General features: G+C 37.0%; 1 protein-coding gene and 2 long non-coding RNA genes across 5 annotated transcripts; 2 read left to right on the top strand and 1 right to left on the bottom strand.

The window, feature by feature from the left end:
* Nucleotides 1-16: 16 nt before the first annotated feature.
* LOC147908543 (uncharacterized) lies at nt 17-398 on the top strand. The gene is made up of 2 exons (XR_015546108.1): nt 17-156; nt 261-398. It is a non-coding gene; the product is annotated as an uncharacterized LOC147908543 (long non-coding RNA).
* Nucleotides 399-7320: 6922 nt separating this feature from the next.
* Nucleotides 7321-15617, top strand: LOC105151052 (hypothetical protein). Of its 3 annotated transcripts, none has more exons than XM_011064519.2 (10): nt 7321-8486; nt 9300-9697; nt 10051-10423; nt 10641-11158; nt 11825-12736; nt 13137-13240; nt 13331-13526; nt 13616-13834; nt 13993-14710; nt 14795-15617. In XM_011064519.2, exons 1-10 carry the CDS (start codon nt 7853-7855, stop codon nt 15148-15150), a joined length of 4428 nt encoding a protein of 1475 aa, XP_011062821.2. In that variant the 5' UTR covers nt 7321-7852; the 3' UTR covers nt 15151-15617. The 3 variants fall into 3 exon arrangements, with proteins under 3 accessions (XP_011062821.2, XP_011062822.2, XP_011062818.2); XM_011064520.2 differs by having other exon boundaries at nt 13993-14959; nt 15044-15617; XM_011064516.2 differs by having other exon boundaries at nt 13993-15617.
* Nucleotides 8338-9439, bottom strand: LOC147908542 (uncharacterized). The gene is made up of 3 exons (XR_015546109.1): nt 9303-9439; nt 8650-8803; nt 8338-8427 (listed from the first exon to the last, which is right to left on the bottom strand). It is a non-coding gene; the product is annotated as an uncharacterized LOC147908542 (long non-coding RNA).
* Nucleotides 15618-16159: the final 542 nt, after the last annotated feature.

Below are 16159 nucleotides of genomic sequence, written 5' to 3'. Positions count from 1 at the left end.
TGTTAGAATTAGCCGGGGAGAGGAAATGTCACTTATGTCATCCAGACAACGGCCGCAGGATCTCGCGTGCAGGATCGCATTCTTTCATTGGGACGCCGCGTTATCGCCTCCGTCTGGAATTGTGCCGAGCGGCACTATTGACACCAGCGATGAAAGGTGAGAAAAGGTTCGGAGTAACTTGATAGGAACGCGGCAACCGCGTCGAGCGAACGTCGTTAACTGTTTGCTGACGAGTAACCGTTCCTTTGTTTGTTCGATAGAAAGAATTATGAACGCCGCATGGGAATACAGGTGGCCGATTGTGTTATCTGCAGGATCACGTTTCACGTCTACTGCGAGCGGATGACGATAACGAGCCATAAGATATTTTTGCAGATGAGATACAGTGAAGACCACTAGAAAGAAAGTTAAAAAAATTCGTACAATATTCATACAGCACATTAATGTTGAATCAACATCTTTTAGAAACATTGAAAGCTGCAACATTGCAGCAAAAAATTTGTATCAACATCGTGAAATGTAGATTCTGTATTGAAGAAACATTAACATTTCAACATTCTTTTAATGATGCTGTATAGAATATTCAGTGATGATAGGAATTAATAAAATTGTCGTCGAAATGCACAAAGTGATAATTTTGAATTTATAGTACAATTCTAAATGAAATAAGATTTGAATTTAATTTTCGGAGTTTAAGTTTGGTTTCTGTTTGGGATAGTTCTCTTTAAAACCCTTCACACTACAATATATAAGGTCAAGGTTAACAGACTTGACCCTTGAATTTGAATTCAAATTTTATATTCAGAATTGTACATGTTCTAAATTGTATCATCTCACCCTATATGAATTCTCTCCCTCGCAATCGCGAGGAATATATAATAAATTGCATGAAAAAGTACATAGCACATAACGTACCGTTATTCTATCTATCTTATAAAATAAGAATGGTTGCATGAAAGAGAGAGGCAAACAAAAAAAAACGAGAAGAAAAAAGGAGAAACTCTCCCTCTCTTTTTTCTTCGTAAGCGATGTTCGTGAAATTACATTTATCGATACGTATGCGTACACCTATCGCGTGAGCGAAATTAAGCGGAGGCCACGACGATACACTGTAGTCAGATAAGATAGATAAAAACAGGTTCACGCTATTTGAAATGCGCCTGCTTTTTTTTTTTAAAAACGATCGATTAATGATTGCTACCGGAAGATAGAAGAAACTGTTGCGTGTGTACCCCGCGTAAAATCCACACATCTGCAATATGTCTACATTTTTGAGGTAGCCAGTAAGGTAAATATCAAAATATTTACGTAATAAAAATTGTCGCACCACAATATATCCAACGTTGCAACCCCGTTTGCTATCGCCCTCACGTACACGATCTCACCCCTACACTTGACCTTCCCCGCCAACAGTTGCCATGAGAACGTAATTCATACTCAAGATAGCTTAGAGCTATATTCTCTTTTCGCATGTAATTTATTTCTCATCAACATGAGTCATCACTTCTTTTTGTTTTTAGTCATTATCATTTTTTTCTTCTTGTACTTCTTTTTTTTTCTTAATGTATTTTATTTCTTCATGTCCTTCTTCTTCTTTCTGTATGTAAATTTGCGCATCGCATCGTATTATAAACAAACAGAACATTGTAGAATAACTCAAGTCTAACTAGGAAATGGCGTATCAACTTTATGGATATAATAATAATTATTTGATCAATATCGAAGGATAAAAGTTTCGTGCAAATTAATGGTTAAGAATTCTTCGAATAGACAATTCGAGACAAAAGACAATCGATTGTCGTATAGAGACGTGCTTTACGTGCCCGTGAGTTAAATATAGCTCTAAGTTTCAATCCTTGATGAGACTAGAGAGGAAGAATAGTCGATCTAATTTGAAAGGATCAGATTGTATGGAGTCTTCACGCTTGTGATAACAGAATGTGTGTTCTTTCCTGTGAAAAAAATTTTTTTATGAAATATAAAAACCGAGTATTATGTTTCAAACGCTACCTCCAGTACACCGACTACAATGATAAATAATTTATCATATTTAAGTATACTTACGTTTTTTTTAAACTTTAATGACCGTCAACGAGTCGCTACAAAAATAGTTGATGTTAACAGTCACTTCACGTTAAATGTTATTAAGTAAAAAATAATTATAAATAATACAATATTCTATTTAATGGGACAGTTTGGAACTTAATAATTATAAAAGTTATTCTTTTTATATTTTTAATAATTGCCTTTTAATTAAACTATCAAAGCAATTTATTATTTGCTTCGATAAAATAAATTTTATGACAATTATACAAAGAAGGGCAAAAAAGATTCATTCGATCTATCATTTTTCAATTTCGAGGCATATCACTCTTTTTCGACACTGTGTCATATTATATATTCCAATTTATCTCTTGCATAGAGTATTTATTTGCCTTTGATACTATAAATGTAACTATTTAAATGAAAATTAATAATTTCTAGAGATCAACATCTTGTAGTTTACAGTCGAGTATCCAGTCCGCGAAGAGGATTCGCTGACGTTGATGGGTGTAGGTCGTCGCCGCCCTCACCTCGCCGTCGTCGTTGATCCAGGGGGAGTTCTAACGACGACAGCCCCCACGGTAACGACCTCGGCGTACCACGTGGCGCTGCTATGTTGTACCTCGATGCGCCGATCACACTCGCGTGCTGCACACCGGCTTCGACGCATCGGTCTGTCGCGTCGCGTTGCGCGCGATGCATTAACGTCGCCGCATCATCGTCGTGGACATGAAATTACATACGGCGGATTATACAGACGGGACAGTCCGAAGTACGACGTGATGGATTATCGATAACATAAATCTCCTAATTTATAAATAGGAATATCATCTCGGAGTTAAACGCTAAAATGAAGAATCAATGGAGATTAATGAAAATTAAATATCAAATCTTGTCATTTTTTTTTAATTTGTAAATATTATATAATTAGTTGAGTTTTGAGTGGTGGAAATAGTACTTCAGTGATTAGAAGATTTGACACGTTTGCTCAATTGGAAGTGAATTTTTCGATGTGCGATCCAAGTAAACGCGAAAGTCATCCAGATGAGCTGATGACGCCTGGATGGAATCGTAGGTTCACCGTGATTCCCGCGAACATAGCGCAGATCTCCTGGCAGGATTCCATGCGAAGGATAATGGTCTGATCACCGTCATCAAGGAATGATAAGCAAAGCGGACTGTTCTGAAACTCCAAATATTAAGTGAGTGTTCTTTTTTATTTAGACTGAATATATTCAATAATTATTATTCACTATTACTCTATAGCTTTACGTAATCCAATCTTGATAAGTTAAAAATAAATCTTCTCGACAGTTTTCTTATTAAAGTATCCGGTTCTCGATGAATGATCATCTACCTAATAAGATAAATTACATTCTCGAAATAGGCGCTTAATTTTTTGAGCTTATTTATCAAAGGAACAATTTCGCGTAAGCAGATCGATATAATTCAAATTACGGAAATATCTATTATCTGTCTTTATCCTATTCTCTAGTGTTCACTGTTCGATAAGAATTCAAAGGATATTAACGCGAAATCGAGCAATTTGTCAGGTCCACGAAACTTTTCAATCGATATCCATTGAGTGCAAAAAGTATTCGTACAGAGAAAATTATTAAATTAAGAAAATATTAAAAAAAAACTATTTTTAAAAAGTAAATTTTATCCAGTGAGAAATGAGTCATCTAATTGATGAATCGATATAAATATGATAATTTCAACATCAATTTGACGTCAATTCATTTTTTGTTGGATAATTTTATTCATAAAGAATAAAATTGACTGTATGTTTCTTAAAATTATATATACCAAAAAAATGTATATTAATTATACAAAATATATCATCTGAAAAATAAGCGAAAATAAAAATTTGTATTCTTTGAATACTCGAAAAGTATTCGTACGGACGAGAAATTTAGCTTCTAAAATCAGGAATACATGCGAAGCTTGTTTGTTTATGTAGAACAGATATTATTATATAAAATTGCTAATTAATGTTTATTTTCTACAAATAAGATTTTTTTTTATAACAAATTTCCTTTAATGACGAATACTTTTTGTTCTCACTGTAGCTTCTATAAGCGTATACATTATAAGCGTAGATAGGTTGTCACCGGTAGAGCTTCCAGGAAGAGAGCGAGCCGACGATTTCTTCGAGAGCCGGCCGATCTTGTCCGGATTTCATCGATATTCGCAAAGGAGAATATGTCGATGACCCTTATATACCCGGACGTAGATATCGCCGACACAGCAAAGGCATACGTTTTGCTGTAAAGATCTATCTATAGACATAGCATTCATCGTTCACATCGCTGCACGTGTCGTTGTCATAACAAAGAAAACGGCTGCTATATCTTTTTCGTTATCATCGTCCATTGTTCATTATCGGTTAATTAACGTTGGACGTGGCACGACATTTAGAGATCGTTTTCTAATTAATTATACATTTGTACGTTTCTGAGAATGTCAATATGGAGCGTGACGTAATATTGGACATTTTCGTAAGTAATCCTTCGAGACGAGCGTGCGATCGAAAGAGATCCTCCTCTTCTCTCTTCGGAAACTATATTACGTTCGGTAGAAAGTACTACTCAAAGAAACGACGCCAGACTCTCTTGGACGCCAGGTGGGGTAGCACAAGGTTGCACTACGTACACTAACTAAGCTAGCTTATATAACGCAGAACTACAAAGAAGATACCTGTAAGTGGACCGGTAAATTATGAAAGAGCCTCTTTTCTCTCTGCGAAAGGGTTCTGTCGCCTGGTTATACGCGTCACGCTAACATTATCAGCGTGGGGTGCATGAAGCATACATCCCCTTTGTATTGACGAGGCGCTCAAAAGTTTTCCGAGCCGGCCACGATTTAGAAAAAGCTGTAGAAATTTTATTTTATTTCATTTTTTTCTTTAGCGATGACGTCGGAACGAGTTCTCCAACTTGGAATGCCGTTGTTACGACGCGAACGAGTTTTATGTGTACTTGAGACTCGATCTAGTCAAAGCCCTGTAAAAACAGATCTAATAAAAAAAGATAGTTCGCTCGACGTTGATGCTATTTATTTCTTTTTGTTTCGAAGAGATCAATGTCCAGAATCTAGTTTACGATTTAAGATGATAATGATGACTATATAAAATTATATTTATGTCGATACTCATAGAAAACATAAATCAAAACGGAGAGAAGCGTCAAGTTTTACGATGGTACCAGCCGCGTTTTTATCGTCACGTACTTATCGTTAATCCTTGAACGACCGTACAACCGCATAAAACTGTAGATAAGTAAACCATTAGCAACTTTGTTGCCTGTAATGCGACCTAATATGTTTTACGATGGTTAGTAAAATAAGTATTGAATATTGTACAATGGTTTTCACAGCGACATGAAAAAAAGACTTCCGGAACTGAATCTCGTTAAGTTTCGAGGACTTTTAAACTTTCTTGGTTTGACCTTCAAAAAGAATAAATTTCTCGGGAATGTAGTCGTGTAGGTGCGCGACGGAGTTGAAAAAAAAAAGTAGTTGCGTGGAGACATCAACGTGATCGACTTGCGTGTCCCTTCTCCGATCGTCCTTCCGTCTGCGCCAGAGGATGCGCGTCCTGAACGGCCAATTGAAATACGCATGTCGCATCGAAGAGCTCCCGAAAGAGAGCCAGCCGACACGCGTGTGGTGTTAAATAGAGGGGGAAAAATATATTGCTCTATCGCTTCGCCGGCCGGCTCGCTCCTTCGCATGACAGTCTATATTATAGCTCGTATGACACACGTGAGGAAGTATTATGGACGTCGTCTCTAAGGCGCGTTGGATGACGTTCGCCGCGGCTCGGTAGATCCGTGTGACACTGAATGAACAAGAGGATAGCGAGTTCAGCTTCCGATTCATTATCGCTGTAAAAGTTTCGAATAGATTTTAGATGATGCGAGGTATTATTATATTAAAAATTGTGAAAATTTGTGCAAGTTTTTGTATAAATTGGAATGGAAAAAGAGAGGAGGATAAAAAGAAGGCGCAATATTATTATGATTCAAAGGAAATAGATGTCTATAAAAGAAAAGAGAAAAATAGAAGAGAAGGAGAGCAGCAAGTTGTGTGAGCTTTACATTATCGTAGGATCGGTGACGTCTCCGATGAGTGGGTAGCTGACACATAATTCCTGCCGCAATGATATTGGTGATGTAATTCGGTGTGGAGTATACATTAACTCGCAGATGCTAACGATTGAAAGCAACGATAGAAAGATAACGAGAAGTAAACCTGCATTCGTGAGCTTCGTCGTTATGTAGCAGAGGAATATTTGTTTTTGATCTGATATGAAAATTATGATATATAATACACATGTTTTAACACATATCTTAGCAACTGTAAATTAAATATAATAGTACCTTATCTGTGTAGATTTTGATGACGTGTCGATGTCATAATTTTGCACAATTGTACTATATTCATTTAACGTCGCCAAAGATAATTTGCAAAAGTAATTTGCACATCCGTACTTCTTTCATTATCAAAATTGAGAGCGTGACCTCGATAAATGGGAACAAAGTTTCCTGACTGGTAACGTTAAATATTTTTTTTATAATTCTCTTACAAGTTCTATCATGTTTTTTACCTGAAAGAAATGACATAAAATTCAAATTATGTATGCATAAACAAAACATCATTTGCGAAAAAAGGAAATATTCTTTAAAACATATTATAATGTTCATTATATACACATATAAAATCATAAAATTAAAAACATTATTTAATATAATTATTAATCATATATATATAATAATACAGGATGCTCTTAAATTAGAAGTAAATGGTGAAAATTAAAAAGAATATTACTCATACATTTATCTCTATTTTTAGTTTAAATTATTTAATTTAAATAAATAGAAAAGTCGCTTACCACTCATTTTGTAACTATAATATAATAACTAAATAATTGTAAAAATAGATATCGTTGAAGGTTTTATAAATGTGTGCAAAATACCATCAATTTCATAATCTAAACTATGAGCTCGTTTCTATTTTCATACTGGCACTATCGGTAATTTTGCTTAAATGTTTGATTATCGTTCAATAATTATATTCGCAATATTAAGTTAAATGTATGGTAATTACATCTTATGCATATGCATGTGTGTTACAGCGAAAAAAGTTCTTAGTAAAAACCTTTTTTTTTTTCAATTTTCGATCGACGCCACGAGGGGTTCGCTTTCAACTTCTTCGGCGTGACCGTGAATTTCCGTGCAAGAAAAAAAAAAGAAATGCGTTCGGCAACAGAAAGAGAAGGTAGGGCAAGGGAGGCGTGCATCGCGTGCGAAACGTAATTTCTCCCTTTTTCGTGTGTTCTGTTACCATAAATGCGAAGTGAAAGACTCGATGCATGGTGCGTACGAGAAACGATCGATGAGAATCGATAGGAGACTTCTGAAAAAAAAAAGAAAAAAAAACACTATATAGAATGGTTGACATGTAGCGCACGAAGCTTCGCAATTATTGTTTTCCCTTTCGCGAGCGCGAGCGTCTCTTTGCTCCCCCATATATATTATTTGCATCGCGAGACTTTGTTCAACTTCATCGACCAAAACTGTTAAAGTATACCGTTAGCTCTTTAATACTTAATTGCCCTTCTTTCAACCCTCCCCCACCCTCTTTCAACCACAATTATTACTACAGCGCGTGTCTCGCGAATGCTAGGGAGGAGAATGCCGTTCATCTGAATAATTTTAAATGGACACGAAATGTTCCGGCGAACCATTTATCGAACTTTCGGAGAAGTCCTTGAGTCTCATTTACTCGATCATAACGCATAAGAAGAATGCAATCGCACAATCAACACATGACCATCGCGCTAAAGCCGCGGAAGAGGAAGAAAGATAAATCCAATCAGACGCTTGCACCCAGAGCTCATTGGCCCAGGATCACGATATCCCGTAACAAAACACGCGACGAGTCTAATGATAGCGAGAAGAGCTTGCCACGATTCGGTGAATGTTCCACAATTATCGATGCGAACGATTCCAATGTCATCGCCTGTGATATCATCGAACTCTTCTGCGAGAACAGTGATAATAGTAACGAAGAAAGGACGGCTTGTCCGCGGATTTCCAGCTCGACAGAGCTTGAAGATGATGAGGTCGATGTGTGCGCCACATGCAAGGATTGCGTGGAGTGTCAACTGCAGCAGCAGGATAACGTCATCGCTACCGCGAAGATACGCAAGACTGAAGAGAACTTGATGAGCGACCAAGACGAAGAACTGGCGGAACATCTGGATTATTATGAGAGTGACATCGGTGAGACGGCCTTAACATCGAGCACAATCGCTTCGACAGAGCATGAAAAAGCACCAATTCTCGTGGATCTAACCAGCGAGGAGTCTAAGCAAGCTACCTGGAAACAGACAATTTTAAAACGATTCAGCAAAGCCGAGGAAAGCTCGGAAATATCGGGTGAGAACGTGATAATGAACAGCGATATGTTACCTAAGTAATCGTTGCCTAAGTAATACATCGTTGATCTATAGCTGCGATATCGAATATATGTTTAAGTGTAGATAATATATTGTTACAAATGTATGCTACGTTTAGAAACAATCGCATAAAATATAACTACCTTATCTTCGCAGAAAAATCAATTAGTACAAGTATGAATAAACCGGTCCAATCTTCATTATTTCTTCAACGTACAGCTTTTAATTATGTGCAAGTATAAAAAGAAGTTCGTGCTTCTCCTTTCATTCACGGCTGTTCTCCAAAGAATATGGAATCTGAAGAAATATTTTAGTATAAAAAGTTTATATTTTTTAATGGATTTTTTTAAAAACGTCTTGAGAATTAAAATTTTTGATGCTACAAACTAAATTAGTGATGTTAAAAACTAGATTAAATTAAATAAAAATCAATAAAAATTTCGTTCAAATCAATTTACATTTATCTTGATTAAATATAGTCTTTCAAAACATATTGTTCGAAATCATGCTCATTTAAGACTTTGTTCGTTTAAAAATAGCTTCTAAGAAGATGGTGTGCTAAAAATAAATTTCATTAATATTATTAAAACAAGTAGCTTTTTTGAAAGTAAAATTAAAATTAACATTTAAAACAAAAGACTATTTTTAAAAAGGATTTAATTAAAATACATTCATTAAATGAGAATTTCTTTTAAAGTGATTCCAGACATTTTAGAATAGATTTAGAATAGATGTTCCTCTGTCGTGTCAAAGGTGTAAATAAAAGGTAATTATAAATTTCGCTCTTTTCCAGAACCTCGCATCATGATAGCCGATAGTTCTAGCAGATTGCAGCAACGTGGTAGCACGGGTAGCAGTTTGGCGACCGCCTTGAGGGATCGTGGTCCTTGCGTGATCCCCGTGCAGCCTAATCGCTCCCTACCGATCCGACCAGCGCCGCCGACACCGACGAGGTCAGCGTCGATAGTAACGTTGCGGAAGACACGTTCGCCAATTCTCAAGCTGTCGAAATCCGCGAGCTTGGATGTGGTCGAGTTGCAATCAAATGTATCTCCGAGCAGCTCCTTGACGAACGAGTTGAACAAATTCCCTTTCGGGCAGCAGGATGGAAACGGAAACGGAATGATGCTTACAGGCGAGTTCATCGATCGCTCGGACTACATACTTCCAGACATGACTAATGTCGTGCAGGTAACATTGAGCATTTCTTATTCTTTTTTCCCTTTCAAAAAGAAAACGATTATTTTCGAGTATACTATACTTTTAATAAGCAAGAGTATTTCGATCCATAGATAATGCTTGCTTTTGATTAGTCAAATTTAACGTAAGTCATGTAGAGAGCAATAAAACTATGACAAATCAATATTATTTCGTAAGACCCTCTAGTAATTCTTTAATCCATAAATAATTTGATACATGTTGCATATTTAAATTTTCATACGAAAATGATTTACGGATTGTCTACGGATCGGAATTGGAAATTAAAATTAACTATCAGCTTTAATGCGATGTTGTTGATATTGGCGATGATTCGCACGTTATAGATTACGAAAGAGATCAACAGCGTTAAAAGAAAAAATAGCGAAGATCGGGACAAGGAATATGAAAAAGAAATTACCAAGGATGTGAAGAAGCGGAGAAAATCCCATGAAGTCGATGCCGGCCATGTACGCGACGAACGCATCAAAAATATTTTAAAAGAGTACTCCAAAACTTATTCCGGTAATTTGGCCGACAAAGGAGAAAGAAAATTGCAGCAACATGTATTAGTGAGGCTGTGGGATTCTCGTCTCGGGATACCCGACAAAAGATACTCGTCACCGGTGGAGGTGTCAACGACGGAGCCGGAGACAGAAAAGAAGGAAATCTGTAACAAAGTCGTGCCGCCTTTAAGACTGAAGAAGATTGTGCGTGAAGGTACGGTATTTAATGTATTTAATTATAACATGAATAAATTTGTCAATATTTAATTTAGATTATTTATCGAAATTCTTGTACAAAGAAATTCTACCACGAGGTACTCAATTGATGAATTTTTTATTCTATAATTTAATAAAAAAATATTTCACTCAATGCACTCAAGAGATGTAGGTTTCTTTATACATCATTATCATTTATTTATTTTTATCCTCAGCGAGCACCACTAACGAATATCGACATAATATCGAAGTGAACTCTGAGATAGGAAGCGAGTCCAATTATCGCATTGTCACCGGCGCCACGCCACGTCCGGAATCTCCGTCCGGATACTCCACTACTTCTTTCTGGAGCAGCGAAGCCTCGGAGAACGAACTCGAATTGTCGGACAACACACGGGATAAGAGTCGGCGATCTTCGCCGAAGAGCGACGGCTACAAGATCAAGTACCGTCGCAACCGGTTGCGCCAGAAATTACGGGAACTTCGCGGGAAAGCGTTGGAGCTCTCGCGGGAGATGACCGCGTGCAATAATGCCACCGACATGAGCCCGCAACGCAACACTCGGCTGCGGCAGATGATGAATTGCTACGAGAAGCAAATCGAGAACATCTCGAAGCTGCTGTGCAAGTTGTCCGCCTCTATTCCGACGACTGACGACGTTGTTGTTGATCTTGACTATGAGAACGAGCTGACGTCAGCTGAGAAAACTGCTGTTGACAGTGATGTCGAGCAGGTAAATAGAATATGACAGAAATTGAAAATAAAATGCTCTTCTCAGAATAAAATAAAAGATGAGTCTTAAATTAAAAAGACATCGATTTTGTCCGAAAAAAATATAAAGAAAGGAATAGTGTTTTTTGTAGATTTTGACTTCTTCAATATGATAAAGTTATTAAAAAGTTCGTGGTGTTTGGGAAAATTAAGCAAGATTATTGAAATTTGGATATATGATGTATATATGTATGTTTATGCTGAATTGTTGAAATGTTTTCTAAATATTACAAACTTTTTAATAATTTTATCACATCCACACACACATATTACAGGAGGCCAAAATCTACAAAAAACACTATTCTTTTTAGGCCCAGTTCACAACTTATGGTTAACTCTTAACCGAGGTTTAACTTATTCCTCATCTCTTTCTAATGCTAGAATTGGAAAGAGATGAGAAATAAGTTGAACCTTGATTAAATCGATTAAATCTCAGTTAACCGTGAGTTATGAAACTGAGCCTTAGTTACGAATTTTTAAACAGAAATCCATCCCTTTTTAACACCCTTTTCCTTCTTCCTTGCTGAAAAGCCTTCGGGTTGTAATTCGATAGATGAAAATGTATGTTGTAAAAAAATCGATTGTTTCATATGATATCATAAATAATTAATATATTTATGTTGAAAAGATGAATGGAATATCCAGAAGCAGCGTTTCTCCGTCTCCTTCACCGGAACCACCGAAATTGTCGCCGCGTTCTCCCATCGATTACGAGAAAGGCAAATCGCCTGACGCAGTGAGGGACAGTCCACCAGTATTACCCAGAGTTTACATAGCAATCCAACCGAATGCTCTCGAATGTCTGAAGCAAAATTTGGTCGTCACCAAAAGCTGGCATAAAGGCGATAGCTCGCCGAGCTCGCCAATCGAGAAAGAAGTCAAGGTGAATGATACGGATCAAACGATAATACACGACGATATAACAATGCCAACTATATCTCCGGTTTCATCGTCCGAGTTTGAAGATCCGAGAAACAGTACAGTGGAGTGGAACGAAGAAGAAACTTTGACGAAAATGAAGAATCCGGAAATCGAGGAGAAAATTCCGGAGGATACTAAAACGTTTAGCGATATTGAGAAACATCGACAAATACCGACGATGCCTTCAGACAGCTTTCTGAATCCGACAATGGATCTCGAAATAGATGGAAGTGAAATGAGAGACATGAAAGAAAGACCTATCACTCAGAGACATCTCGACGAAGTAACACAGGTTTCGGAAACCGAAAACAAACAAGTCGCCTGTGAGAAACAGAAGCTGGAACAGAAATCGAACGAAGCTTTACCATCTAGTCCATCGATCGTGGAGGATACTAGAAATACGATGAAATACGGAACTTACTCAGAAGAGAGAATCAATGTTAAGAATAGAGTAGTCACGAGTACAGTTACAGCTGCACAGGAAGAGATGGTCAGACAAGTACCCGCCGCCAATGTGACTAACATTTTGCAACTACAGTCGAATTATTACGGCTCGTCTGTCGCACGCGAGAACGTTGTCTTCACAGACGTCATCAAAAATTCAAGGGACGTACAGAAGGTAATCTGTAAAAAATTATGGATTAATAAGTCACAACACACAATTGCCATAAAATACCGAACTCCATAAAATTGCATGTACCATCTATATTTCTATGAAAAATACAATTGTGTGGAACACAATTCTATATTAATATCTATATTAATTTATTGCCAGTTAATTTTTTTTTATTGTCATTGTATCTTATATATTTTTTTTGATAAATTTACAAATTATTATATGTAATAATTTAATAAATAAATTGTATTAATATTATAAATCCTGTATTACGCCATGCTGTTATTAATTATTAACAATTATGTATTTATTTTTTTCTTTTTATCGATGAAAGACTCGAGCATTTACAAAAAATAATTTTGATCCGAGTTTTATAGTTAAAACGTATTTTGCGTAATTTTAGGTAACATCAAGCGTGAGTCAATCTGCTGCTTTGGATTCAACAATACCTTTGAATTTTGCTCAATCTAGATCTACTGTTAGCAGCTCAAATCAACAATGTATTGTGTAAGTATAATATATGACGTGTTACATAATTCTAAGTTTGATCTATATATGTGGAATTTAACATGTTTTTTCACGCAATCGATATATTAGTCTGCCTAATAGCTGCAACAGAGTCACTCAGGAGAATACCAATCAGCGAAATGATGGAAATCGTATTATGACGGAGCAATTTCCTACGTTGGGCAATTGGGTAGCGCGAATGTCGAAGAAACAAGCTACTAAATCGAAATCTAAATTACAATCTGGAATAAGTTTACCAACCGCATCAACGGCGGAGGTCGCTCGCGTAAGTTATATTTTCACCAATTCATTCGATGAATTATTTCGATGAATCATTTTCTACTAACGAATTTTCTACTGTTCCTCCGCGAACAGATTCCCGGAGTGGAGGCGCAAAAGATCCGTTCAAATGCACCAAGTAATACGACTCGAAACAACATAGTCAACGTAGCGCCACAATGGAATACGGAAAGGTGGCAGCGTCAGCAGTATCAGCAACGTCAGCAACAAATGTATGCATCATCAGCTATACCTCCAGTGAGACCGGGCATCTGTCCACCTATCTCAGTTACCCAGTTCTACCCGAATTATGCGGTAAGAGATAAGAAGATCAATGGACTAATCAATATATAAACGAAACGCGTTTACTAGATATCGATTTTATTTCACAATCGCTTAGAGAACTAAGTATCTAGTTCACAATATATGTAGTTACCTCATCATTCAATCATTTACCTAGTTTATCGTTGCAGATCGAACCTTACGGTGCGGCTTTTGGCTACCACTCAGCGGTATGTCCTTACGGCGATTATCCCTATCATTCACGTCTGCACGCTACCGCACCGCCGATAAGTGGCTACCAATTAGGTCCTTTGCAAGATTCGCACGCAGCTTCACTTCGTCAGATGCAACATCTTGACAAGCGTTATCCTACTCATCTGCAGGATTCGGCGTCTCGTCACTTTACCGCGGATCTCCTAAAATATTCCAGTACTTTATCCGCGGGCGGTTATCAGTCGACAGCTGCCGCTGCTGCCGGCTTGGACTACGATCGTCTGAGAACGACGACGGCTGCTACGCAAAACGGTACCACGTCGACCTGTTTGCCACCACTGTTGTTACCGCCACCTCCACCGTTACCAGCCTCCGCACAGCAATCTTTGGCTCGCACTTCCTTGGCTGGCTACCCCGCGAGCAATGGTCAATGCGGCAGAAATAGGATGATCCCGGATGTCGTTGCTGCAGCAGCAGCTGCTGCAGTGGTTGCGGCAGCTTCTTTCGGCCGACAGCGTGGTACGCTACCATCCTACGGAAGAACTGACACAGAAATGGTACCTGGAGGAATCAGCGGTGTTATGGATAACGAATCTTCACAGCTAATGACGAATAGAGTGACAAATCGCGAACGTTTACCACAAGAACAGATGCAACCAGTCGGTGGCGTCAATGTAGACTCGCGATTGAATAATGGTAGTTACCGTCAATTGCAAAATTTAATACTGGATAGATTACCTTACGTGAAAGCGGATGATACTTATTCTCAATCGTCTACAGCGATGTATGACGACAACGCACAGGAGCCGACAGTAGCATCCTCAGTGCCCACGTCGACGTACAAATCCACTACAATATTAGCGTCCAATAACGCGTCCAATAACGCGTTGGCCGCCAAGGAACCCGTGCGGAAAGAGAATCGTAACTGCGAAACGCCGCATCTGGGTAAGGTGAATCGTACTCTGGAAACTACGAGTAATCTGGAGTGCTCTAATTGTGGCCTCACCGGATCCATGTTCAAATGCCTAGGTTGTGAAACAGCCTTCTACTGCGACGAAAGATGCCAAACTCGTCACTGGAATATCCATGTAGAGAAATGTCCCAAGAGGATGCCTAAGTTAAAAAAACTTATCTGAAAATTATCTAATTATTAGTAGAAATTACGAGGCAATTGATAAACAAATTAATGTCTGTAATATTAATGAGCTTGTTCTATAACTAAAACAATAATCGAGAAAAATGAACGATATACAAAATATGTTATTGTTTTGATATTCATATATTTTCACTCCAATAATTTATGTATCTCTAGTCAATGTATTATAAATTATAATGAATGCGAGTTCTGTCTTACAGTCGCATCGGATTTACACCACGAATGTGATAAAGTGTGCCTGGTCGTAAGATAAACGCTTACTGTAATTTTATGGTACTTTGTTCACAGTCTGCTTTGTAAATTATGAACTGCGAAATACAAAAAATTCAGCGCACCTCGCATTATATCTTATCTATTATTATACGATAAATGGCGTATATATTGTGCAATAGCTATAATATGGAAAGTATAAGCTTATCGATATATTACATGTTGTAATGTAACAGATGTTACGAACGTGCTACCTCTCATGTACCTTACAGTCATAAGTCGTTACAGTATAAGTCATAAAAATTGCATTCGACTGCAATTTTGTTCTATTAAGACTCCTGATTCTTCATTGCAATTATGTTGGATTATAGTATCAGAAATGAGAAATTATATGAATTTTAAAAATAAAATTTACAATAAAGTCGGCAAATAAGAATACGGTGCAATACTTCATATACAAATTTCATACATATTTTATATTTAAATAAAAAAATAAAATCGAATGTTTTATATATGTAACTTTGCATATGAAATATAGCGTTGTAATACTCCAATTTGTCGGTTTTATTGTATATTTCATTTTTAATATTGAGTCTTGTTCTTTTTCTCTCAGTAACTTGAAAAATAATTTAATTAAAAAATAATTAAATTAATGGAAAATGTGTGTCTAAAAACAGCTAATAATATTATCATTTTTATGAATATGTACTTAAAAGTCGCATATCTGTAAGAAATAACGCTTACTATACATTATATATATATATATATATATATATATA

This window comes from Acromyrmex echinatior, chromosome 9 (assembly GCF_024713525.1).
Source record: "Acromyrmex echinatior isolate Ae372 chromosome 9, ASM2471352v2, whole genome shotgun sequence".
Classification (NCBI taxonomy): domain Eukaryota; kingdom Metazoa; phylum Arthropoda; class Insecta; order Hymenoptera; family Formicidae; genus Acromyrmex; species Acromyrmex echinatior.
This window is presented reverse-complemented; position numbering and strand designations above follow the sequence as displayed.